Source organism: Grammomys surdaster, unplaced genomic scaffold, assembly GCF_004785775.1.
Source record: "Grammomys surdaster isolate TR1022 unplaced genomic scaffold, NIH_TR_1.0 125977, whole genome shotgun sequence".
Taxonomy (NCBI): domain Eukaryota; kingdom Metazoa; phylum Chordata; class Mammalia; order Rodentia; family Muridae; genus Grammomys; species Grammomys surdaster.
The window spans coordinates 3,888,194-3,912,209 of NW_021620793.1; the positions used below are offsets into that span (position 1 = coordinate 3,888,194).

The 24,016-nt window shown below is 45.5% G+C and overlaps 1 protein-coding gene across 2 annotated transcripts in view; it reads right to left on the minus strand.

The window, feature by feature from the left end:
- Positions 1-1,141: 1,141 nt before the first annotated feature.
- The window catches only part of Pdpn (podoplanin), a 31,254-nt gene continuing 8,379 nt past the window's right edge, over positions 1,142-24,016 (minus strand). Inside the window, exons 2-6 of one of the 2 annotated variants that reach the window (XM_028754040.1) lie at positions 9,109-9,245; positions 6,896-7,052; positions 3,895-3,933; positions 2,711-2,822; positions 1,142-1,874 (exon numbers count right to left, since the gene is read on the minus strand). In XM_028754040.1, the coding sequence (XP_028609873.1) occupies positions 1,868-1,874; positions 2,711-2,822; positions 3,895-3,933; positions 6,896-7,052; positions 9,109-9,245 (452 nt within the window). In that variant the 3' untranslated portion in view covers positions 1,142-1,867. Of the gene's footprint in view, positions 1,875-2,706; positions 2,823-3,894; positions 3,934-6,895; positions 7,053-9,108; positions 9,246-24,016 lie in introns of those variants that run through there. The other variant, XM_028754041.1, reaches the window with a different exon arrangement.

A 24,016-nucleotide genomic window follows, 5' to 3' on the forward strand; every position in this document is an offset into this window, starting at 1 on the left:
AGGCAGTAACTATTGCTAACACTCAACCTTTACATTATGAGCACAGACTCAGAGAAGGACAACAGTAGAACAGAATCCCAGCAGATTGGTAGGGTCAGGTGATGGACAGAGAGGACCAGCCCCTGACCAAGGCAGTCTCCATGGAGGAGAACGAGTGGGAAGTGGGTTCTGGATGGAGGCACTGCTCCCCAGGCCTGCAGACTCCTGCCTTCTATCACCTCCTGTTCTTGAGCTCAGCTCTGGACCCAAAGTCAGGTTCCTAGGAAAGTGTCAAGGGCCAGGTAAAACTATTCCATCCCATGGCTTCTTCTCATAGTGCAGAGAAACAAAGGCCAAGGGAAGACCTTGCTAGACCAGCCAGAAAGGGTTAAAGACTCAAGATGACACCTGGTTTTCATCCTATTTCTCTCCTTGTCCTTGGGTTCTCTGCTTTAGCAGAGACATTGGTAAAAGCTGTGGTCCATTTTTTTTCCCTGGGGTTGAACTTTCTGTGTCCATGGATACCTCTTTCTCCATTAAGTCAACAGGCAAGCGAGATATAAAAGATATAATCTTAGCCAGGCATGGAGGCAATCTCTCAGTTCAAGGCTAGCTAGCCAGCCTAGTCTACAAAGCAAGTTCGAGGACAGCCAAGGCTACACAGAGCAACCCTTTCTCAAAAAACTAAACAAACAAAAAAATGTATAATCTCAGCAGAAATGACATCTAAAGTCGACGGAAGTGTCAAACGTTGGACTCACACTTGTACACAATCATGTTTTATTTGAAAAGATGCCTACACTGTATTGAGTACCAACACAGGTGACCAAGACACTACAGCTCTGTCCCCATGGAAAGAATGTGGTATGTCACAAAGATTGGGAAATATCCTCTATTAACATCAAACCTTTCCATCCACCACATAAAAGTGGTTAAGATTGTACAAGATTATTTTTGCTTTCCCTGTCTTTCCTGAGAAGCAGAAGGCAGGGGTTAGAAACTGGTCGGTCTTATTTCCTATTCTAAAGCAGGCACAGGGGCCACTTCCACTTAAGGACCGAGTTTCAGTTTCATTCTTAGTTCTACAGTGGCTGAACCTCTAGCATCTTGTGACATCCAACAGCTTTCTCAGCATCTGGAATGAGATCTCCATGGTCCAGAAAGAAGCGGCTGATCTGAGTCCTAAGGAGATGAGGATGTGGCTTCTCAACTTGGGCTTTCCATCACCAAGGGGAGTGGAGGAGACAGACCTCTCTGGGTCGTCAAGTCATCTGAGGCTTAGAGATGGTTTGAATACTTGCAAAATTCGAAGCATCTTCCGGGAACTGAAGGCACAGTGGATGCTCCTGAAATAGTCTAACGAAGCTCTCTAGGGGCTGCCTAGCATGTCTGATTTTAGGTTTATACTTTCAAGGTAATGATTCAAACATATCTGAGAACAGACCCCGCTAGGCTGGAATATGTATGTATCCACTGCAGTTGCAGGTTGGCAACTGCAAAAGGACCCGTGCTTCTGTAACATTTCCAGATTCCTTTGCCTCTTAACAGTAACAGGGACTGGCCAGGAGAACCCATGGTTACAGTTGCTAAGGCTGGTGATACTGTCTCGGCTCTGCTCCATTTTCTAAGCCTGTTGTCTTTTGAATTGATCCTAGCATTTATGTTAAAAAATTTGTTTTCCAAAGGCAGATGCTTCGAGGGGCCATGGCTTGTCCTGTATCTTTCTGTCGGTACTTCTGGTAAGTGGAGGGGTCACCATGGCTGTGAGTAGGGTGGGTGGGCATTCCATGGGTCATCTTCCTCCACCGGAAGAGGATGGGGGAACAGAGCATGTTGGAAGCTCTCCTATTTTCAGTATGTTGGGAGAACAACTGTTCCGTTTAGCTCTTTAGGGCCTGTAAAAATAAAGAAAATCATTACTGCTTTTACTGTGGTTGGGACTAGTCACTCCCTTTCCCACTGTCACTTAATCTTATTGTCTTTTTCTGTAGTTTCTGTCCTTGTGCCCTTTCCCCCCAGATATTCCCCTCCACACCTTACGTAGCCAGGGTCAGGACCCCAGTCATTTCCAAACATGATACATGGACAGCTGCATGACAGTGCACCTCCCAGTCATAGATGACACATCCTCTCCCCTCCCCGCCCATCGTATTTCTTTGGTTTCCCTTTGGTCCGGAGTTGGAACATTCTGAATTCTAAAGGAAGCTTAGCCAAGAGTTAGATTCTTTCTGCTTACAGTCAATGCCGGGAAGATATAATGATCCACGTGGTGGAAGGATGTGAGGGACAGGTGTTGGGGAGGGAGCTAAATGCAAAACATGCCCGGCCCTCCACGCACACAGTGTAGTTACTCATCAGAACGGGGGCTTCGGCACGGCACCATGACGCACCATGACGGGCGCGTTTTCCCCAGCCCACCTGCTGCTGTTGGTGGTGGAAAGGAGCAAGGAGATTAGGAAACAAAACTTTGGATTTTTTCTTTCCAATTTGAGCAGTTGGAAAATTAAGACGAGAGACCAGATCTGTTCAGACCTCAAAGGAAGTCAGTTTTGTGTTTTTATAAACTTCTAAAGCCAGCACTGACATCCGTCCCAGGAAGACATCGGAGGCGGCGCCTGTGGAGGTGATGGGTTTCTAAGAGGACCTGTGCAGAGGTTTCTGCGCATGTGAAGGTTTGAGCGGTGGCAGGATTGCCTACATTTAAGACACATGGAGATAAGAGATTACTTACGAGAACCTTCCAGAAATCTTCCTCATAACCACAATGATGATCCCTCCGACGAAGCCGATGGCTAACAAGACGCCGACTATGATTCCAACCAGGGTCACTACTGCCAAGCCATCTGAATGGACCGGGAAAGAAGCGTGAGTCCCAGGAAGGAACAGACGTGCTGAACCCCGGGTCACAAGCAAGTAACAGAACTGCCCGCTGTTCTCGGCAGGGAATAATAATCTCCGCTAGGCTCCCAAATCCAGCTGAGTCAAGTGTGGAAACACTGAGTCATTTTTCTCTGCTTGGTACCAGAGAGCAAACAAACCCAGGCCTTGAGCATGCTCGTAGAGCACAGTATCACCGAGCCTCAGCTCCAGCCCTGATCTAACCCCATCTTGTGAATCAAGAGGTTTCTGAGTCTCTAGATCTAGACATAACAGCCTGGCTTCATTGTTGATGGGCATGCTTCTTTATGACTTCAATGACAAAAGCCCCTGAAAACTCAGAAGAGAAGGAACATACTTCAGCATAATAAAATATGTTTAGTACATAAAAAATGTATGCAAACTTACAGCCAATATTATTTAAGTGGGAAAACCTCAATTATGTCCATAAATAAAGATGCCAGCTTATTCAATATAATAGAGTAACTGTGATATGCTGTTATATTCTCCACAGCTGTCATTAAGTAAATACACTAAGTGTGGTGTGGGGTGGAGGGGTGTGTCTGTATGCATGCACAAATACATATTTACATAGCCTGTGTTTCCATACTAACAGAGTTACAAGTGAACTGTGCCCCCAGCCCTATTTCTTTTCTAATATACAGAATTTCCCTTTTTCTCTTAATAATTAGAAAGGTGAAGGTTTTGGGCCTGACAGAGCAGTCAGCCTGGGAAAACTTAGTGAGACTGTCTCAAAGTAAAAATTAGAAGAGGGCTGGGGATGTTGCTTGGTGGTAGAGCATTGGCTTAGGATGTATAAAGTCCTGGGTTCAATTCCCACTACTTCAAAAAGGGAGGGAGGGAGGGAGGGAAGGAGGGAAGGAAAGAAGGAGGGAGAGGGACACCATCTCTTTTTGGAAGATGTTCCATTCTGTTATTGTTTGACTAAGATCCAAGAAAGAATAGAATTCTTTAAAAAAAAAAAAAAGATTGAAACTTTCTTTTTATCTCCCAAAGGAATACCGAAACCTCCTTTACCTTTCTTATCTGTTGTCGGCATTTCATCACCAGTGTTATCTGGAAAGAGAAAAACACGATAGAGAATTATTAGGATTTAATGACTATATTAACAGTTGGCAGATAAAATTACCTTAAGTGGGATGTAACAAAACATACACAATGAGGGCAATTTCCTCAACAAACCAGACAGAGGGTTTAGAAGGCAGCCCTGACGGGTTGCTGTCTCTGTAAGATTATCATCAATTTGCAGCTGCTACATCCCACCTATAGGCGCTCTCTACTTGTGCACCGGTTGGATTTTTGTTTTATTTTATTCTCAGAGTCAAAGACACTGAGCCCCAGAGCTAGAAGATAAAAGGTTGGGAAACTTTGAGGCATTGAGATGGCAAAAGAATCCAGGTGTGGCTGCTTCAGTTTTTTTTATCAAGATCCTGGAAAACACAGAAATCGATAAGGGCTATCTGAGCACTTTCCCAGCAGGTTTCTAATTTGGGAAGAGGTAACCTGGGCTGCCTCCTGATATCTACTCCATTCTTCTTTGATGGCATTGAAGGACAGCAGCCAGCCCTGCTAGGCCAAGTGAGAACTGGACCCTTGTGACTTCTACTTCTGTTCTTGAGGGTTTTCTTCTTGCATTCCAGTCGGGCAACAATACACACCCTCTTTGAGTTCTTCCTCCCAGTGCTAAGATTGCAGGTGTGTACCCCCAAGCTCAACTACTTAAAAAAAAAAAAAAGAAAGAGAGAGAGAGAGAAAGAAAGAAAGAAGAAAGAAAGAAAGAAAGAAAGAAAGAAAGAAAGAAAGAAAGAAAGAAAGAAAGAAAATATTTAGTTTTGGTGGTGAGTCTCGCCTTTAATAGCTGAGCCACCTCTCCAGCCCAGATTTATTTATTTATTGTGTGTGTGTGTGTGTGTGTGTGTGTGTGTGTATTTATGTGGACCAGGAGCCTGCAGTAGTCAGAAGGGGGTATCAGATTTCCTGGAACTGGAGTTACAGATGGTTATTAGCTGCCATGTGGTTCCTAGGAGCTGAACCCTAGACCTCTGCAAAGAACAGCAAGTGTTCTTAGCCACTGAGCCACCCCTCCAACACCTAAGGGTGATAGCAGGAATGCTCAGAGAAAGGGGAAAGGCTGCCCTTTCTGCTAGTTAGACGCTGAATCACAATAGAAACGAGAAATCCTCCATGATTTCGAAATGTGTCGTAACACTCCTCGTTCTTTTCTCGCCGACTGGGTTCTGCCTGGTATTTAACCTCAGTGTTTGCTTAACAGCTCGAAGCAAGCTTTTCATTCTCTTCAAAGCACTTTACAGGTGTAACTCAGAGGTAGATAGAGCCATGAGGAAAGGGCTGGATTAGACCCAGAGCACCCCCAAATTCCCAACCAACTAACCAATTAACCAACCAACCAAACAGAACCCCTACCTAGCTTGATAAAATAATAGGCACAAAATGTATAGGGGCAAGAAAATCATGACATTAATTATGGTTTTGTGCTTTGTTCTGGGACAGGACCTCACTGTGTAGCCCTGGCTTGTCTAGAACTCACTCCGTAGACCAAGCTGCCCTCAAGTTCAGAGATTCACCTGCCTCTGCCTCCTGACTGCTGAGATTAAAGGTTCGTACTACCATGCCTGGCCAACATAAATCCTTTTAAGTGTGAACTTGCCTCTCGTGTATTGTAACATGTGCCAGCATTTCTTTCTCTTTTAAAGCTAAGTAATATTCCACCATGCGTAGATATTACATTTGTCACTGGTTTGTGAACACTGTTGCTTCCAGGTGTTAAATATTGTGGGCAGTAATATGTACACAGTGGTATGGACAAATATGGAAGATTGTGTTTTGTTCCTGAGACAGCATCTCATGTGGCTATTTTGTAAGATAAAGTTTTACTATGTAGCTCAGGCTAGCCTCTAATTAGCAATCTTTGTGCCTCAGAATATGAGCATTATGGTCATGTACTACCAAACCTGGGTCTAAAATCATTTTTTAAGGCCTCAGAAGTGCTAGAGAGGGGCTGGAGAGATGGATGTGGTGGCTGCTCTTCCAGGGGACCTGGGTTCACTCCCCAGCATCTTCATGGAAGCTTGAAGTAGTCTATAACTCCAGTTCCAGGGAATCCAATACCCTCACACAAACACCAGTGCACATACAATAAAAATAAATCATTAAAAAAAAAAAAGAAGAAGAATTGTTGAGTTCGTAAGGCCAGACTGGCAATTGGACCTGAAGTATGCATTAAATAGGATACAACATTCAGTCAGGCACAGAGGGCTATGTAATCCCAGCACTTGGAAAGTAGAGGTAGGATGATCAGGAGTTCAAGGCCAGCCTCAGCTACAAAGTCAGTTCAGGTTGGAGGCACCAGCTTGGATGATGGATGCAATCCAAAGTCCTGCTTGAGTCGGACTTATAATAGCCATAGTGTAAAGCGGGAAACTTTAGAATTGCTCCCCTTGAGGGTCAACACAAGATTTGTTAAACATTTTTATTACTTACTTATTTATTCGTTTCTTGTATGTGGGCACTGTGCTATGGTGTCCTGCAGGAGACAATTTTCAGGCCTTAGTTTCTTGCCTTCAACCATGTACATTCCAGGGACTGAACTCAGGTTGTCAAGCTTGGCAGTGAGCCTCTTTCTTTACCTGCCATAAAACCCATCTTACGCAAGATGTTTTTCCTTTTCAAAAATTTATTTTACTTTTATTATGTGTATGTGTTTGTGTGTGGCACCCTCAGAAGACAGAGGCATTGTGAGATTCTGGAAACTGAACTCTGAAAGTATTCGTGTGCTTGGCCAGTGAGCCTTCTCTCTAGCCCCAACACAAGGTTCTTAACAGTGGGGCAGCTACTGGCCCATGTAGGGAATTACCTCTAGTTATCACTCAAGGTTAAGAGAGATTTCCAGAAAGCCAATAAACTAAATCTAATTTGACAGCTGATACACTGGATTTTGGAGCGACCACACAAAGCCTGTTGTGGGATTTGTTTTCTTAGTCCCTCCTCTTAGACCCACCTCTATCGGGGTGACTTGTTTTCTTGTCCGCCGAGTGGCTAGTCACCACTTTGACTGTGGTTGTCCTCTCATGCTCTTTGTGATCATGGTCTGAGGTTCCTAAGGTTGGCAACTCCTCAAAGGGAGGCTTTGTCCCACTCTCTGTGTGTGTTGGGACCTGTTAGAAGTGAGGCAAGAAAGAGAGAAGATAAATCCTGAAGGTTTAAAATGAGTAGTGTCTGCCTTCCCGCAAGAAAGATTTTAAGATAGCATACATTAAAAAACAACAACAACAACAACAACAACCCATAAATTCCAGGTGGAAACCAAACCAAACCAAAACCAAGCCAAACCAAAAGCAAACCAAAATGGAGTGAAGATTGGGAATATAACCAGGTTCAATCCAGAAATGAATCTTAAATGTTAAGATAAGTCCCAAATCAAGACTTCTTGTCCCTTAATTCTTTAAAAAAACACTGGCTCACAAGCTCAGTTGCCACCCACTCAGGCCCAGATCCAGGACTGAGTTTGCCTACCCCAAAATCTGTATCATCTGCAAACGGCTAGAATCCATGAAAGGGCCAGTCCTGGGATCCAAAGCTGCAGGCTCTTCAGGACACAGGCAATTAACAAGATGAGCAGGAGTCCCGAAGGGGATCCATTACGGATGATGTCACAAAAGCCAGACATCGAATCAACCGGTGACTCATTGCAATGAACATCAGCAAGTGAAGATGTGTGGACAGAAGGATGCACTGTGGGACACACCGATACACTACAGCTTCCACGATGAGATGTTTTCTATGCTGTGTTTTGCTTATTTTTGTTTGTTTGTTTGTTTGTGGTTGGGGGAGGTTGCAAGGGTGGAGGGCAGATATTAGGGAACAGAAAGATGAGGGTGACTGGGGGAGGGGTGTGATGTGAAACTCACAAAGAATCAAAAAAAGTCTTTAAAAAAAAAAAGCCCTCAAAACATCAACTTGGCAGAACTATGTGGAAGGGGACAGCTGACTGTCACCGACAACTTACTTTGTATTGGGCTCGTTAAATGCATTCTCGATACGCCACGGGCAACTTTACGAAATTCAGTGAGCAAAGCTGAAGGGCTTTCATGGTGTGCCAGAACTCACAGCCATTCCATGACAGTGGAAGACTAGGGAGTGATTCTGGTTTTAAGTATAAATGTATGCAGGGGTTGGGGTGGCCGTGTGTGAACGTGTTTGTTGTTCGGAGACATAGGTCTCTCACTGGCCTGGGGATTGCCAATTAGGCAAGACTAGCTGAGCAGCAAACCCTAGGGACCCACCTGTTGCTGCCTTCCCAGAGTTAGGGCAACCACCAGGTATCATCACATCTGGCTTTCGTGTAGATTCTGGGAATTGAACTCAGGTCCCCATGCTTGCAAGGCATGCATGTTACTGAGAGCCGTTTCCCCAGCCCAGTGCAGGCTTTTAAACTTTTTCATTGTTCATCACCGAGGACAGAGCAAATTATTTGGATCAAGAGATACACAGGGAGAGGTTAGGTAGGAACTGGCTTGGGGCTTTCATATCCTTTTCGGATGAATGCATCTCCCCTCCGCAAGGACCTACCGAAGTTCCCTGAATCCAGTCCTTTTTTAAGTTCATTTGTCTGTTTGTTTTACTTGGCAGAATCTTACTATGTAGCCCTGGCTGTCCTGGAACTCACTGTGTAGACCAGGCTACAGGAATTATTTTACTATTTGCAGTAATAGCCACCGTATCATAGGATATGCATTTACAGACACCTGCCTCCTGGATACTGGAATTATAGGTGTAATTACATGCCCCAGCTCAAGTTTGCAAATACTAAGCTATTTTCTTACTATTTTGTGAAGGTATGGTCTAATTTTTTACTATACTGTCGCTGTCTTCAGACACAGCAGAAGAGGCCATCAGATCCCATTACAGATGGTTGTGAGTCACCATGTGGTTGCTGGAAATTGAACTCAGGACCACTGGAAGAGCAGTCAGTGCTCTTAACTGCTGAGCTATCTATCTCTCCAGCCCACAAGAAGATGTGGTCTATTGCTTTCCAACAGTCTGTGCCATACCAGCTCCCTTGGCCCTGAATGAGACCTGTGTCACAGTTGTGAGCCCCACCACCATTTCTTTGTATGGAGCTGTTTTCTTATATAAACATATATCATACCCTGGCATGCGACTGTCTATTTTTGGAGCAACTCCCCCTTTCCCTGGACACTTGACACTCACCAGAGGTGCCTTGCCAGTAGATTCATTCAGCCCTCCAGTAGCACTTGTGGTTGCTATTCTGTCTTCTAGACCTGGGGCCACTATGCCATCTCCTGTACCTGGCGTCACAATATCATCTTCTAGTGCACTTATGGTCCCTGAAAAAGAAAGGCCAGTCAGGGATGCAATACGTAAATGATGAGGGTGAAAATAATTGGCTATCTACAGCCATGATTCTGTTTCTTACACTTTAAGATGAGGCCCTCTCTGCCCCATCTTTGTATCAGAGCCAACACTGCTGTCGTTGAGGTACCTCTGACATACACCATGGCCCGGTTGTCTCCACTCAGAAGCAAAGGAAAATGGAAACACATAGAGAAGGTGCTAGCTAGATACTCCTGCCGTGGACATATCTGCCCTTCCCTTTTTAGTAGAGACTGTCTTCCCAGCTAACACGTTCAGGCAGACAGAGTATTGTATAGCCAGAAACACGCTGTAGAATCATTTGAACAGTTTTCTAAACATACCACCGGGGTCCATGCTCTGTCCAAACCTACAATGTCCAACAAAATAACTGTCTGTTTGATTTTTACAATCAAACACAGGCTTAGAGTTATAGCCCAGCAATGGAGTACATGCTCAGAATATCCAAGGCACTGGTCTTAATTCCCAGCACTAAAACATTAACCAGCTAAAAACAAACAAACAAGCAAACAAACAAACAAACGTCTGGCAAGATGGCCAAGAAGGTAAAGGTACTCTGCTGCCAAGCCTGAGAATCTGAGATCAAACCGGGGATCCACATGGTGGAAGGAGAAAACCAACTTTTGCAAACTGTCCTCTGATGGACACATGTGTGCCATGACACATGTCTGCCTGCCCCCATAAATACATAAAATGTAATAAAATTTAAAACAACAACAAACCAAATCTCCATTATTATTTAATTGAGGCTGCTGCTCACTGGATAATTAAGACTGCTGACTCACTGACTTCATAGACTCATTTCAACTTCTTTATTGAGATAGGTAGGACCCCTCTACATAGCCCTGGCTGTTCCATAACTCACTATGGAGACCAAGCTGTCCTGGAACTCACAAAGATCCTCCTGTCTCTGATTCCTGAATGCTGGGATTAAAGGGGTGCACCACCATGTTACATCTGGACAATGGAGTCAGCAATACACTTAAAGGTGTTGAGATGCCATAGGACGCTTTGCATCCAAAGCTAAACACTTGGATCCAACTGCCCTAGCCTGTGTGTGTGTGTGTGTGTGTGTGTGTGTGTGTGTACGTATGTATGTGCTATGCTGTGTGTAAGTTCAGAAGACAACCTCAGGTGTCATTTATGGTGGTTTGGATAGGAGTGACCTCCATGTGTTTGAATGCCTGGCTCATATGGAGTGGTACTATTAGGAGGTGTAGCCTTGTTAGAGGAAGTGTGTTTTTTGTGGGTTTTAAGGTTCCCTATGCTCAAGCTATGCCCAGTGTGGTGGTATACAGTCTCCTTCGCTGCCTGAAGACTGAGATGTAGAGCTTCCAACACTATGTCTGTCTGTATGCTGCCGTGCTTCCTGTCATGACAAGGGGCTAAACTGTAAGCCAGCCTCAATTAAGTGTTATCCCTTTTATAACAGTTGTCCTGGTCATAGTGTCTCTTCACAGCAACTAAACCCTAAGTAAGACATCGGTTCCCCACTTCCACCTTGCTGGAGACAGAGTCTCTTATTGTTTGCCACTCTGTAAGTCAAGCTAGCTGAACTGTGGATTCTCTTGTCTCCATCCCCCAATAGGAAGCACTAGACCCAAGGATGTACCCTACTGCATCTGCTTTCTGTGCGTTCTGGGCTTTAAACTCAGGTCCTCGTGCTTGGGTGACATGTGAGTTAGTTACTGTCCACCTGACACAAACTAGAGCCACCCAGGAAAAAAAGGAATCTTAATGGCAAAGTACCACAGCTTGCATCTGTATCCCCAGATGCCACGTGTAGAAATCAAAGCTTTACATTCATTGACTCAACAGAGTTTGAAGCTGGGGCCTTGGAAAGGTAATGGAAATGGCATGAGGTCATCAGGATGGGGTCACCAGGAGGTGACTGGTGGGTTAGTAAGAGGAGGGTAGATCTGCATGCACTTTTACTGCTTCATCACGTCTTTGGCAAAGCTATGACATCACAAAGGCATTGGCAGAAATGGCACGGTGCTCTTGAACTTTCCAGCCTCCAGAGCCACGAGGAGAATAAAGATATATGATATACACTTTTTTAAAAAAGATTTATTTGTTTACTATTTATGAATACACTGTAGCTGTCTTCAGACATACCAGAAGAAGGCATCAGATCTCATTACAGATGGTTGTGAGCCACCATGTGGTTGTTGGGATTTGAACTCAGGACCTCTGGAAGTGCAGTCAGTGCTCTTAGCCACTGCGCCATCTCTCCAGCCCTGATATACACTTTTAAATGACATAATTTGGAGTATTTTGTTAACAGCAGCAGAAAATGGAAGGACTCAAAACAGCGTGAGGAGTTGACAAGTGTCCTCCTCTGTTGCCTCTGACTAACCGTATACCAGAGCATCTGCTCTTACTTAACTCACATAATCCTGTTCACGAGTTACAGATCTGACTCACTGGCTATGGGCTTCCTCCCTAGACTGGAGCAGCAATAGAAATGCTGTGCCTACAAGCAGTTGTGAAAGAAGCAAGGGTGTTGGAGGAATGGGAGGGAGGGGTTCTTGGAAAGTGCCCTGCGTAATTAAAGAGCAGACGTCTTCCGGTGGACGCTGCTCTGATGAGCAATGCTTCCCTCAGATGTGTTATTTTCCCTCTGTTAAGACAGCCCAGCCAGGAGCATGGCTAACAAATGTTTGATCATAACTCCAAGTGCTCATGCCAACGGGCCGGGAGGCCTCTGGAGGAAAGTTGCTCTGTTTCGGAGCCTTCTCTGTGCAGTTGGCCCTATTCCAGTTGCCAACGGATGGCTTGAGATGAGCTACTTACCAGAGGCAACAAAACAAAACAAAACAAAACAAAACAAAACACTCAGGAAAAGTCTTAAAACCTTCAAAACTCAGTGCATACAAACGGTAGGCCTCCTCTTGTGGCCATTTGCTACTGTGGGCTGAGGGCAGGGATTGTGTCTGTGGAGTAGACAGATGTTTAATGTCCATGTTCCAGACAAATAATTGCTACTTAAAAGCTAAGCATCCCAGTGGAATAGACATTTCTTCAGTGGAATAGCCATTGGTAAGGTACCCACACCAGGCCTGGAGAGAAGGCTCAGCAGGTTAAAAGCACAGTCTGCTCTTCTAGAGGTCAGGAGTTCAATTTTGAGTTCAATTTCCAGCAACCTTGGTGGCTCACAACCATCTGTAATTGGATCTGATGCCCTTCTCTGGTGTGCATGAAGACAGCTACAGTGTACTCATATAAATGAAATAAATAAATACATCTTTTGAAAAAAAAAAAGGTACCCACACTCCTCCTGTAGGCAACCCTACTGAAATTCACTGGGACACACACATGCACACACACACACACACACACACACACTCACACATGCACACACATACATGCACAGAAGATATGAAATCAGGAAGGGAGCGGTTTGTTAGTTTGGAAGAGAATGAAGACTAGAAAGACAGTGGGAAGGACCAGAAAAGAGGTGAATATGGTTAGAACACACTATATGCATGTATTAAAATGTCATAAGGAAACTCAGTATCATGTACACATACTACATGCTAATAGAAGACATTAAAAAACAAAACAAACAAACAGAAAAACCTTCATTCCTTTGGATTAAATTCACTTTTAAACATCAATTGTTAAAGGTTTCCTGGAACCACTGTCAAAATCACTTTTCATCCCATGTCTCTAACTTAAAACAAGCCCTGCTTTAAAAACAAAAGTTCTGAATGAAGCTGGCTTCAATTCCTTCATAGAAAGCTCAGTTCACTGAAAGAGTAACTCGATAAAAATTCCTCCTTGTTCTTTCTTCCTCTTGGCCCTTGGAGCCAAGAACTGAAGTCGCCCTGAATAGACAAAGGGTGTTTTATGAATGACCATGCGTGTCTTTTGTCTCTCCGGTCCAGCATTCTTTTTGGCTCCATGGGAAAGTTATCTTTACAAGATTCTCAATTATTTTGGCGGAAGGCTTTCCCTGGTGGAGAGCGTTGACTGGTCCAGCTGCCGCCCAGCCAGCAGTTGACATTCTCCTTTCTCTTTTCTTGTGATCTCCAAGCTGTGGATTGATGTCTTTGCACTCGTGGGTCCTCCCAGGAGGTACACACCAGCATGTAGGCGCCTGGGGTTGCACTTCGTGCTTGCATACAAATGCTATAGAAGTAGAGAGTGAGGAGTCTATAATTGCAACTGATGCTCTCAGTCTGGCTTGCCAGGAAAGTTCTGGAAACATCTATAACCCTTCCCAGTCACCTGAGTACACTTCCTGACACACTCAGCTGCAGCTGGCACGGGCGTGAGACTCAACGGAATTTCTCCACACGACAGAAATCCATCCCTTGGTGTTTTTTTTTTTTTTATTGCTGTTCTTTAAAAAGGGAGAGGGCGGTTGGGCGGTGGTGGCGCACGCCTTTAATCCCAGCACTTGGGAGGCAGAGGAAGGTGGAGTTCTGAGTTCGAGGCCAGCCTACAGAGTGAATTCAAGGACAGCCAGGGCTACAAAGAGAAACCCTGTCTCGAAAAACCAAAAAAACAAACAACAACAACAACAAAAACCAATAATAATAATGCTGAGTATGGCGATAAACACCTGTAGCCCCAGTGCTGGTGGAGGGAAGAGAGGATCAATAGAGCTTACTGGCCAGCCAGTCTAGCAGAACTGGAATGCTCAGTGAGAGACCCTGTCTCTAAAATAGATGAAGACTGACGGAGGAAGAAGACATCCAATATCAGCCTAATACAAGCACTAGTATACAGGTCCACATATCCACACATGAACACATACACAGCGCAATACACATACGCATACGTGCACACACACACATGCACACACAAACATACACACACGCACTGAATGTGTTCTTTCTTTAGATGCTACAGCCTGTTTTTCTTTTCTTTAAAGATTTATTTTACATGATTGCTCGGTCTGCATGGACAGCTGCATGCCAGAAGAGAGCATCAGATCATAGTATAGATGGTTGTGAGCCACCATGTGGGTGGTAGGAATTGAACTCAGGACCTCTGCAAGAGCACACAGTGCTCTTAACCTCTGAGCCATCTCTCCATCCTCATACAGCCTGTTTTTCTACAAGTGGATATTTGCATCTGTTCTGTAAAAGGCAAGTCCTGTTAGCCAGTAATCAGACAATCAGATGTCTTATTTTTTCTCTCTGACAACACACTTACAAAGCCTTCCCCGGGTTATGTGACTATTCATGTGTTTCCCCAAGTTTCTGTTTGCATAATTAACAGTTTGATTCATCTGTGTTTTCTTGAAGTGGCCCATAAAACAGGAATATGTATGCATGCCTTACATAACAAAATAAAGTCCACAACAAACTTTGTCCTGCAAGATTGCTCCAATGTGGCACTGTAGCTGTCATGGTGCTACATTCCTCTGTATCTGTAGGAGGTTGATTAGAGGGGACATGTGATTTGTCCTAAAAGCATGCATGGCTTAGAAAGGCATCCCTTTGCTGTTCAAGTGAAGTCAGCAGTCACCATAAGGACAGGAACCATGGGACTAGGAGTGTAGCTCATATCTGTAGAGTACTTGTCTGGCACGTTCACACCCTAGTATCACATGAATTAACCAACAACATGCATGTACAGCAAAACAAAAAACAGAAAAGAACTTTTTTTTTTCCCTACTGGGTGTGGTGGCTGATGCCTGTAATCTCACAAGCACTCTAGAAGCCGTGCAGGAGGCTTGTGAGTCCAGGATCTCCCTGAGCCACAGTTAGAAACCCTGTCTCAAAGCAAACAGCGCAAATAACTCTGGCTCCTGGGTGAAGAGGGGAAGGGATGTGTGGTCCAAGTCAGTGTCGTGCAAACGACAAGCAAGGTTTTCCCACAAAGCGAGGTGTCCTGACCCACAGCAGAGTGGGTGTGCTGTTGAGTAGGGGGCATTCTTGTTATAGACCAGGAAGAACAGGAGAGAGAGAAAATGCAAGTCTGTTAGTGGATGCATTGAGAATGCTAACCTTAGTATTCTTTACTTGGTTATTGTTAAATAATAATAATAGTGATAGTACTGAGAGAAGGGTGTTTATTCCTGGACTGACAGATAGATACTACTGTGTCTGGGTGGTTGGGGTCCAAAAGAGCTAGCAGAATCTGAAAACTCCTCCAATCTCTCTAAAGAAGATGATGCTCGCCCATTCGCTCGTCCGAATGCCCTTAACAAAGAAGACTCCCTGGACCAAAGCACTCAAGTTTCAGCATCTTGCACTCCAGGTATTCTGGAACACAAACACTGACGTATTGATTTGAAGAAAGAATGTGCCAGGAAAGCACTGGGCAGGCGATGGGCAGGGGCCGGTGGCTCTAATCACCCTGTGATGTATAGAGACACACAGGCACTGGTCAGGAGCTGGAGCTGCGTTAGCTCTGATGCTCCCGCCTACCAGGAGTGGCTCTCTTCCACACAAAGCCAGCCAAGCTTGAAGGAGTGATACTATGTTACTTGTGAGGGTTTCCTTTGGTTTCTAAGTGAAGTCTGATTCAACAGCTCCTATTCTTTTTCCAGTTCCACATGGTGAGGGGTTTCCTACTTTTACAGTTTTCTGGGGTTTTTTGTTTGTTTGTTTGTTTGTTTGTTTTTGGTTTTTCTAGACAGGGTTTCTCTGTGTAGCCCTGGCTGTCCTGGAACTCACTCTGTAGACCAGGCTGGCCTCGAACTCAGAAATCCGCCTGCCTCTGCCTCCGAAGTGCTGGGATTAAAGGCGTGCGCCATCACTGCCTGGCTACAGTTTTCTAAAAGAAACTTTTTATTACAATTCCATACTTCTTTATTTGCTGGGGGGGGGGGTATGAGTGGGCATTGTGCTATCACGTGCATGTGGACATCAAAGGATAACTTGTGGGAGTCAGTTTCTCCTACAGTGTGGGTCTCAGAGATCAAACTCAGGTCCTCAGGAAAGAGAATAAGCAGGGAGCACCTTTACCACCCCCCCAAAAAAATCCTCCAGACAGGACTTCTCTGTGCAGTTCTGACTGTCCCAGAACTTGCCCTGTAGACCAGACTAGTGTCAAACTCACCTGCATCCCCCCTCCCAAGTATTGAGTTAAAGGCATGGACCACCACTACCACCCTGGACCTACACTCCAGAAAGCCATCTTACCTGTCTACTTTGCACTCCAGTTGAGCAGCCTGCAACTTTAGAATCTGACCATTAGAAGGCTGGAGAGATGGTTCAGTGGTTAGGAACACTGACTGCTCTTCCAGAGGTCCTGAGTTCAATTCCCAGCAACCACATGGTGGCTCACAACCATCTGTAATGGGACCCGATGCCCTCTTCTGCTATGTCTGATGACAGCTACAGTGCATTCGCATACATAAGGCTGTCTTTTGCCTTCTAGGTTGTCCCATACCTCAATGCACAGACATGTCTTTGAAGACTGGTGATTAAATAAATGACTTTGAAATTATTTTTATAGTTGTAGTTTTTTTAAAAACAAATAGAATATGTATGTATAAAGGAAATCCTAGTAAGTTCTGGATTTGAATTCTAGGAGAAACAGTAGGCTAAAGAAAACAACAACGACAACACGACAACAACAAGTAATATATTCCCAGTTACTTCCAAGATAGAGAGATGATTTTGAAAAGATTGAGAAACAACAAAAAAAAAATCCGTAAAAAAAAAAAAATTCAAAAATAGGGCTGAAAGGTAGGGCACACATATAATCCCCATACTCCTGAAGTTTGGGTACAAACAAAAGAAGTTCAAGGCAGCCCAGGTTATACAGGAAAGAGTCTGTTTCTAAACAAGCAAGCTGGCATCTATTAATTGCAGGCTTATTAAAATAATTCTATTCAAACAATTCAAAAGTTCTGTTCATTGAAAGCAATTGAAACCCAAAATAGTGTCTTTGGAAGGCATTTATCAGTGACCTTGGAGGTATCTACTGCCTGGGATCCCTGAATTGCAGAGGCAGCAGCAAGAGGAGCCTGAGTTTGAGTTTAGTCTGGGCCACACAGGAAGAGCCTGTCTTAAACAAAACAAATCAAACCAAAACAACCACCCCGGAACACCACAAAACAATAAAAAAATAATGTTCATAGCCAGGCAGTGGTGGTTCATGCCTTTAATCCCAGCACTTGGGAGGCAGAGGCAGGTGGATTTCTGAGTTCGAGGCCAGCCTGGTCTACAGAGTGAGTTCCAGGACAGCCAGGGCTATACAGAGAAACCCTGTCTCGAAAAACCAAAAAAAAAAAAAAAAAAAAGTTCATCTTCAACTGGAAATCATTATGTTCAGTGAAATAAACCAGCCCCAGAAAGATACAGAGGCAGAACCTCAATTTAAATGTGTGTTTGTGTATAGGTCACAAAACTAGAAAGAGGATCATATGGGGAAGGGGAGATCTTTAGAGCAGTGGAAAATCAAGGCAGTAACGAAGCACAGTTAGAGAAGATGGCTCAGTGGATACAGGAACTTTGTAGCCAAGACATGACTTCATCCCTAGGACCCAAACAGTGAAGGTGAGAACTGAATCCCGAAAGCTTCCTGTGACCTCCACATGAACGCTGTCACATGATCTACTCCTCCCCAGTAAAAAAATGTTTTTAAAAAAGATAAGTCCAGACCTGGGGGAGATGGCTCACTCAGTACGATGTTTGCCACACACTTATGAAGACCTCAGAACCCATGTGTAAAGCCAGTGTGGCTGTGTGCCTGTAATCGCAACACAACACCCGTCTAGCCATCAGTGAGCTCCAGGTTCAGGGAGAGACACTATCTCAAAAAACTAAGTAGAAGGGCTGGAGAGATGGCTCAGTGGTTACCAGAGGGAGCTGAGTTCGGTTCTCAGCATCCAACTCACAACTGCCAGAAACTACAGTTCCGGGGGACTCTGACTTTGCGGACACCTTCACTCACATGCATGGTTTTGTTTTTTTAAAAGGAGAATAATCCAGGAAAGAAAACCAACATGTATGTTTGGCCTCCATGTGTGCATACAGTGAGTGAGTGTGCACATCCACAAAAATTTATATACATCACACACACAGAATCCATCTTTTGAGAAACAAACCCTCTATTCTGTTCCTTTACCCACGTAAAGACTTTTTGTATCTTATTTCCCTAGCGTTTCCCAAATTGTCCCAAGTCTCAAAATGAACATACCTTGTGCTGTAGAGTGTCAACCCTGCTGACCACCTGCTGACCCAGGAGCTCCTGCCTCTTCCCTTAGCTACCTCAAAGTGGGTTTCTGCAACAAGGAGGGGAGCCTGGAGCTCTCCTCTGCTTACTACGGCTTTGGTACTCAGTGTCCAGTGGGGTGGGCTGGCCCTGCTTTTGGCCTTGTGTTGAAGTCATTCTTTGGAATACAGATGCAATGGCAGATATTTATAATGCTCCACTGGTAAGAAAAGCTATTCCCCAGAAGCCACGTTCCTCAACACCTGGTAGCTGCTGGTGTGTTCAAAGGATTTTTTTTTTTTTCTTAAAATGTCTCTTCCATCTTTCCACACATCTTGGCTAATTGGTTACCTGATCTCTGCTCTGAGAGTCTGTACTTGTGTCACGAGGATGCGTACACTTTGTGTGTGTGTGCGTGCGGGCGCGCACACGTGTGTGTATCAGCTCAACCTCAGCATCGTTTTTCAGGATGCTATCTGCCTTAGTTTTTGAGACGCTTTCTCTCATTGGATACAAACTTGCCAATTCCGCTAAGCCGGCTAGCCAGGAAGCCCTGGAGATCTGCAGTTTCCTCCTCCCCGCTCTGAACCATAAACTCACATCACCTTGCCTAACAGTTCTTATTTTTTACCTGAATCCAAAGGCTTGAACTCAGTTCCTTCTCCTTGCACACCACGTACACTCTACCAATTAAGCTATCTCTCCATTTCTAGCCCCCTCTGGTTTTTTGAGACAAGCTCTCACTGTGAGTGTAGCACAGGCTATTCTTGAATTCTTGATCCTCCCTGCTACAGACATCCGAGATTAGAGGCTTGTGTAAATACACCTAGGCTAAACAACTCTTTATTAATATATTCAACTCTTAGAAGGCTTGGCCCTGACACCCGAGGGCACCCACAGAAATGTCTTCACTTGTTTTCCTCTGGGAAAGCGTGGTACCCCCCTAACACACTGCCAGCATCTGGAGCCTCAGCAGGTTCTTAGGAGGCGTTTGCTAAGTGACTGATGGGCAGGTGCATTACTCCTTGGATTTACCCTTCCACTGTGCACTGGCCTTCCCTGGAGAGCTGGTGAGCACCCTTCCTTACTAGAAGGCAGCAGTGACAGGACCCAGAACCAGTGAGGGTGAACTCTGTGGCCCTGCCTGTCACTTGGTGTCACAGGTTTTGTCAAGTTGTAGACTAAGCCTGGTTGATGAGATGGGACGTGACTGTCAGGGTTCATGACGGATGCTGCTGGCAGGGGACATACAATTAAGAAAGGAGGGTCAGAAGTGAGGTGAACGGAGCAGTGCTCTTAGCTCCTCTGAGGAAATCCTGCACGCAAACCTTAGGAGCCTGTTCCCTTGACCTCACAGTAGGTGAGGGGTTGCACATGATGCTCAAAGGCTTCTTTTGGCTTCTGACTGGCTGGTCCCTGTGGGTCACCTCCCAAAAGATGGAAGCAGCTTTTGAAAGTTTTTGTAGCTGGACCAGAGCAATGAAGAAAGAGGTGGGGTGTGGCTTAGTGGTAGAGCGTAGGGATTAATCCCCAGAGTCAAAGGCAGGACAGGGAGGGAGAAAGGAAAAGGAGAAAACCAAAGGTAACTGTAGCAGGGGGTGGGGGGTGGTGGAGGGCAGGTGGGGGGGTAAGAGGGCAGGGGTGGGATGGGAGAGGTAGGGGTGGTAATGACACATCCCTGTAATCTCAGCACTTGAAAGACTCAAACAGAAAGTTCCTGAGTATGGTGTATTCCTGAGCTCCAGGAAGATTCTGCTGAAGAGAAGGAAGAGGAGAAGGAGAAGGAGGAGGAGGAAAAGGAGGAGGAGGAAGAGGAGGAGGAAGAGAAAAGAGAGAGAGAGAGAGAGAGAGAGAGAGAGAGAGAGAGAGAGAGAGAGAGAACAGAAAAGGCAGCAGCAGACCAATGGCTGTTAAGGACTTCTATTTTCACTCTGACAGCAGCTAGAAGTCACTAAGTCACTGGGCAGGAGGAAGGGGCAGGGATACCCTAGGCCACCCAAGCACACCCACCTCCTCTCCTGTCAGAAGGGATCAGGACTGTCCAGGGGGTGAGATGACGACAGTAGCTACATCTGATTGAATTTACAAGAGAATGAATAAAACCTAAAACTGCCCTGTGCTTTCCCAAAAATCCTGCAACAAGTACCATCTGTGCTTTTCAGGAGGACAGTGAGGTGGAGAGTTAGGGAGCCGTCAGCTCAGTGAGTAGTTGGCAATGGTGGGTTAGAGGTCAGGATCTGTCAGACTTCAAAGCCCACTCTTAACTGCTACGTCTCTGAATTACTCTTGCCTCACTCCTTGAAGGCTCCCCTAAACCTCCATCCCCTCTCCTTCCCCCTCTCCGCCCCTGTCCATCCTTGGATGTTCAGACACATGTGTGAGCACATGTGGGCAGGTGTGTGAGCGTGTGTGTGCGCAGGTATGTGGAGGCCAGAGGTCAACCTCAGGCACACTTTCCTTTTTTTTTTTCTTTTTAAATATTTACTTATCTTATGCATATGAGTACACTATTGCTGTCTTCAGACACACCAGAAGAGGGCATCAGATCCAATTACAGTTGGTCGTGAGCCACCATGTAGTTGTTGGGAATTGAACTCAGGACCTCTGGAAGAGCAGTCAGTGCTCTTAACTGCTGAGCCACATCTCCAGCCTGTCAGGCACACTTTCTAGAAACTGCCCGCCTTGTTCTCTCTACAATCTTGTTCTCTCTAGGACCTGGAGCTTGCTGATTATGCCCAGTTGGCCGGCTACTGAGCACCACCCAGGGAAATCCTTTCTCTGTCTCTCCAGCACTCAGTCAGATTGCAAGCATTTGCCACCATGCCTGGCTTTTTGTGTGGGTGCTGGAGACTGAACTTAGGTTCTCATGACTGCAAGACAAACATTTTACCAACACAGCCATCTCCCCAGCCACGAGCCTCTCCCCTTTAAGAACAAAGCTGAGTACATGGCTGACCAGGGCTGCTTCAAGCTTCCACAGGAGCTTGAAGCTGGGCTGCCAAGGTCCATCTCCTGACACCAAGGCTGATGTCTTGACTGCCCACCCCAACCTTCACCCACTGCCCAGGGGAAAGCCCCTCTCTTTACAGGGAAGCCAGGAGAAAATGTCTCCATGAATGAGCCCAGGGTTTGGCCACACTAGGCCATTCACTGTTTCTTCCCTACGAGGTTCTAGAACCTTCTTTTAAACAACCTGCCATCCTGCTGAGTTCGCTGCCCAGTCACCCCCACGGCCTGAGGACACAGAATGAGTAGGTGCATGATAGTTACACTTTTTAGGGATCCAGGAAGTGAATCAGGGTTCCACTCACCCTAAACCCCTCAGCAGTGAGACAGAAACAGCTGAGCCCATCTTTCATCACAATTACTCAATTCGGGGAGACTGTTTTTTTTTTTTTTTTTTTTGCTCTTGACTAACAGCTGACGGTTTTCCTGTAAAAGGGGAAATGAATTCTCAGTTTTGTGGGCAGGAATCATACCTCCTAAGAATTTTTTTTTCTGGAACCCAGCAGGAGCTGGAGGCCACCTTTCAGGGAAGAGTAGCAAGCTCATAGGATGTTGGAGGGGTGCTGCCCTAAATATCACACCACAGCGGGGTGGAAAGCACTTGCCTTCTGCCGGGAACTGAGCAACAGTCTGAGCTCTGATTACTCAGAGCCCTCAGCTGAGTGCCTGGGATTTCGCAAGAGTGGAAGATGAGCCCCTTCAGATCCGACCTGCCGTGCAGACAGCCCAGCTGTGAGCTCAGGGAAGCCTTCGGCCCAGCTGTAGGCTCAGGGAAGCCTTCGGCAATGTGAAGAATGTGGCCGTCCTTGGCCTTGATCCTCGGCCTGGTTTGGAAGCTGCAACTTGGGAGATTTTCATGTTGCTTTAGGATTATCTTGTACTTGTTTTCAGAATTCTGGGGAGTCAAACCCAGGGCCTTGTATGTGCTAGGCAACCGCTGTGACTGAACTTCGTCTCAGCCCTCGGTAGATGAAAAATTTAAGGCTGCTATTGGCAAGTAGGGTCTCTTCAAAACTTCCATTGCTCTCTTTCTCCCTTTGTCTTGCACATGGGAAACTCAAGTATCCATCCCCATCCCCAGGCTTACGGCTCAGACCCTCTCAGCACACTGGCCTCCACATGCCCACGAGATGTGTCTCGATGGATAATGATAACTTCCATCACCTCATAGTCTAACACAGAGATGCAAGCATCTTCCGTGTTCAGCAATTCATTCCTCGACTCTCACCTACCCCATCTGATTTCCACAGATGAATGTGTGCGCGCTTGCATGGACGTGCATGTCATTGTTTGACTGTATGTAAAGTCAAGTAGAAGTACCCATATTTGTGGGTATGTCTGTTTATAGAGAGGTGTAGCCCAGGAGAGAAGATGTGCTCTGAACAAAGCTGGCAGCATCTGTGGGTGGTAGGTCCAGACTGAATAAAAAAGGCAGAGGAGGAAGTATACTGTGCACCTCCCGCCCGCGCTCCCTCCCTCGGCGCGTGTGTGGCTGGCAACCTCACTCCTGTCCTGTGATGAACACTCTCAAACCAAGATCCAGAATAAATCCTTCCTCCCCTAAATTGCTTTCAATCAGGTATCTGGACATAGTGGTGAGTCTTTTAAAGTAGATTTATTCTGATTTCAAGTACATGAGCATTTGTTTACACTCATGTAGGCTGTGAGTGTTATACATGTGCCTGGTGCTGATGGACATCAGAAGAGGACATCAGATCCCAAACCGGAAGGTCAGGTGTGAACCCGGTCCTCTGTAGAAGCAGGAAGTGCTCTCACTTGCTCAGTCATCTCTCCCACCCCACACTTTCTTTAATTGCCTTTTTAACCAAAAGGTTTGGATAATATCAAATTCGTGCTCTTCATCCTGACAGATGGTGACAATAGTCTGACCCGATGCTTCTACGCAGGCCAATGGCGTAGCACTGAGCTACAATCCTGCCAATTCTGATGAAGGACAAGGTAGGAAGGCCTCACGTATTCTGATTTCAAAATGTGAAAAACAAAGCTGCAGAATCAAGGCTGATTATCACTGGACAAGGCTGATTATCCTGTGGGCCCAGCAGGAGCATCTATCTCATAAGCCCAGGAATTCAAGGCCAGCGTATGGAGCACAGAGAGAGCCCTATCTCAGGAAAATGAAAAAATACAAACAGTCTTGGAGGAGAGCTTAGTGACAGAGCATGCGGCTGGCCTGTGTTTTACTTTTCAGCAATGGAGAAACATTTTTACAAATGACTTGCAGATTTTGCATGAGGGCGAGCATATAGACCAACAGAATAGAGTGAAGAGTCCAGACATAAACCTTTATACTCATGAGCAGTTGATTTAGGGCAAAAGCACCATAATTCAGTGGAAGAGTTATCTTTTCATCCCAGAAGGTTCTAGAACAACTGAAGAGCCATATGGTAAAGAATGGAGCCGGGTCACTATTTCATGGCTCACACAAAATTCACTGCAAAGGTATCAAAGCCTGACTGTCAGAATTAAACCATTAGATGTTAAGAGTCAATTTTTGCAACTCGGGGTAGCAGTGACTTCCAATGCTGATACCACCAACAGCATGAACAGAAAAGGAGACAGACCAGACTTCACGATC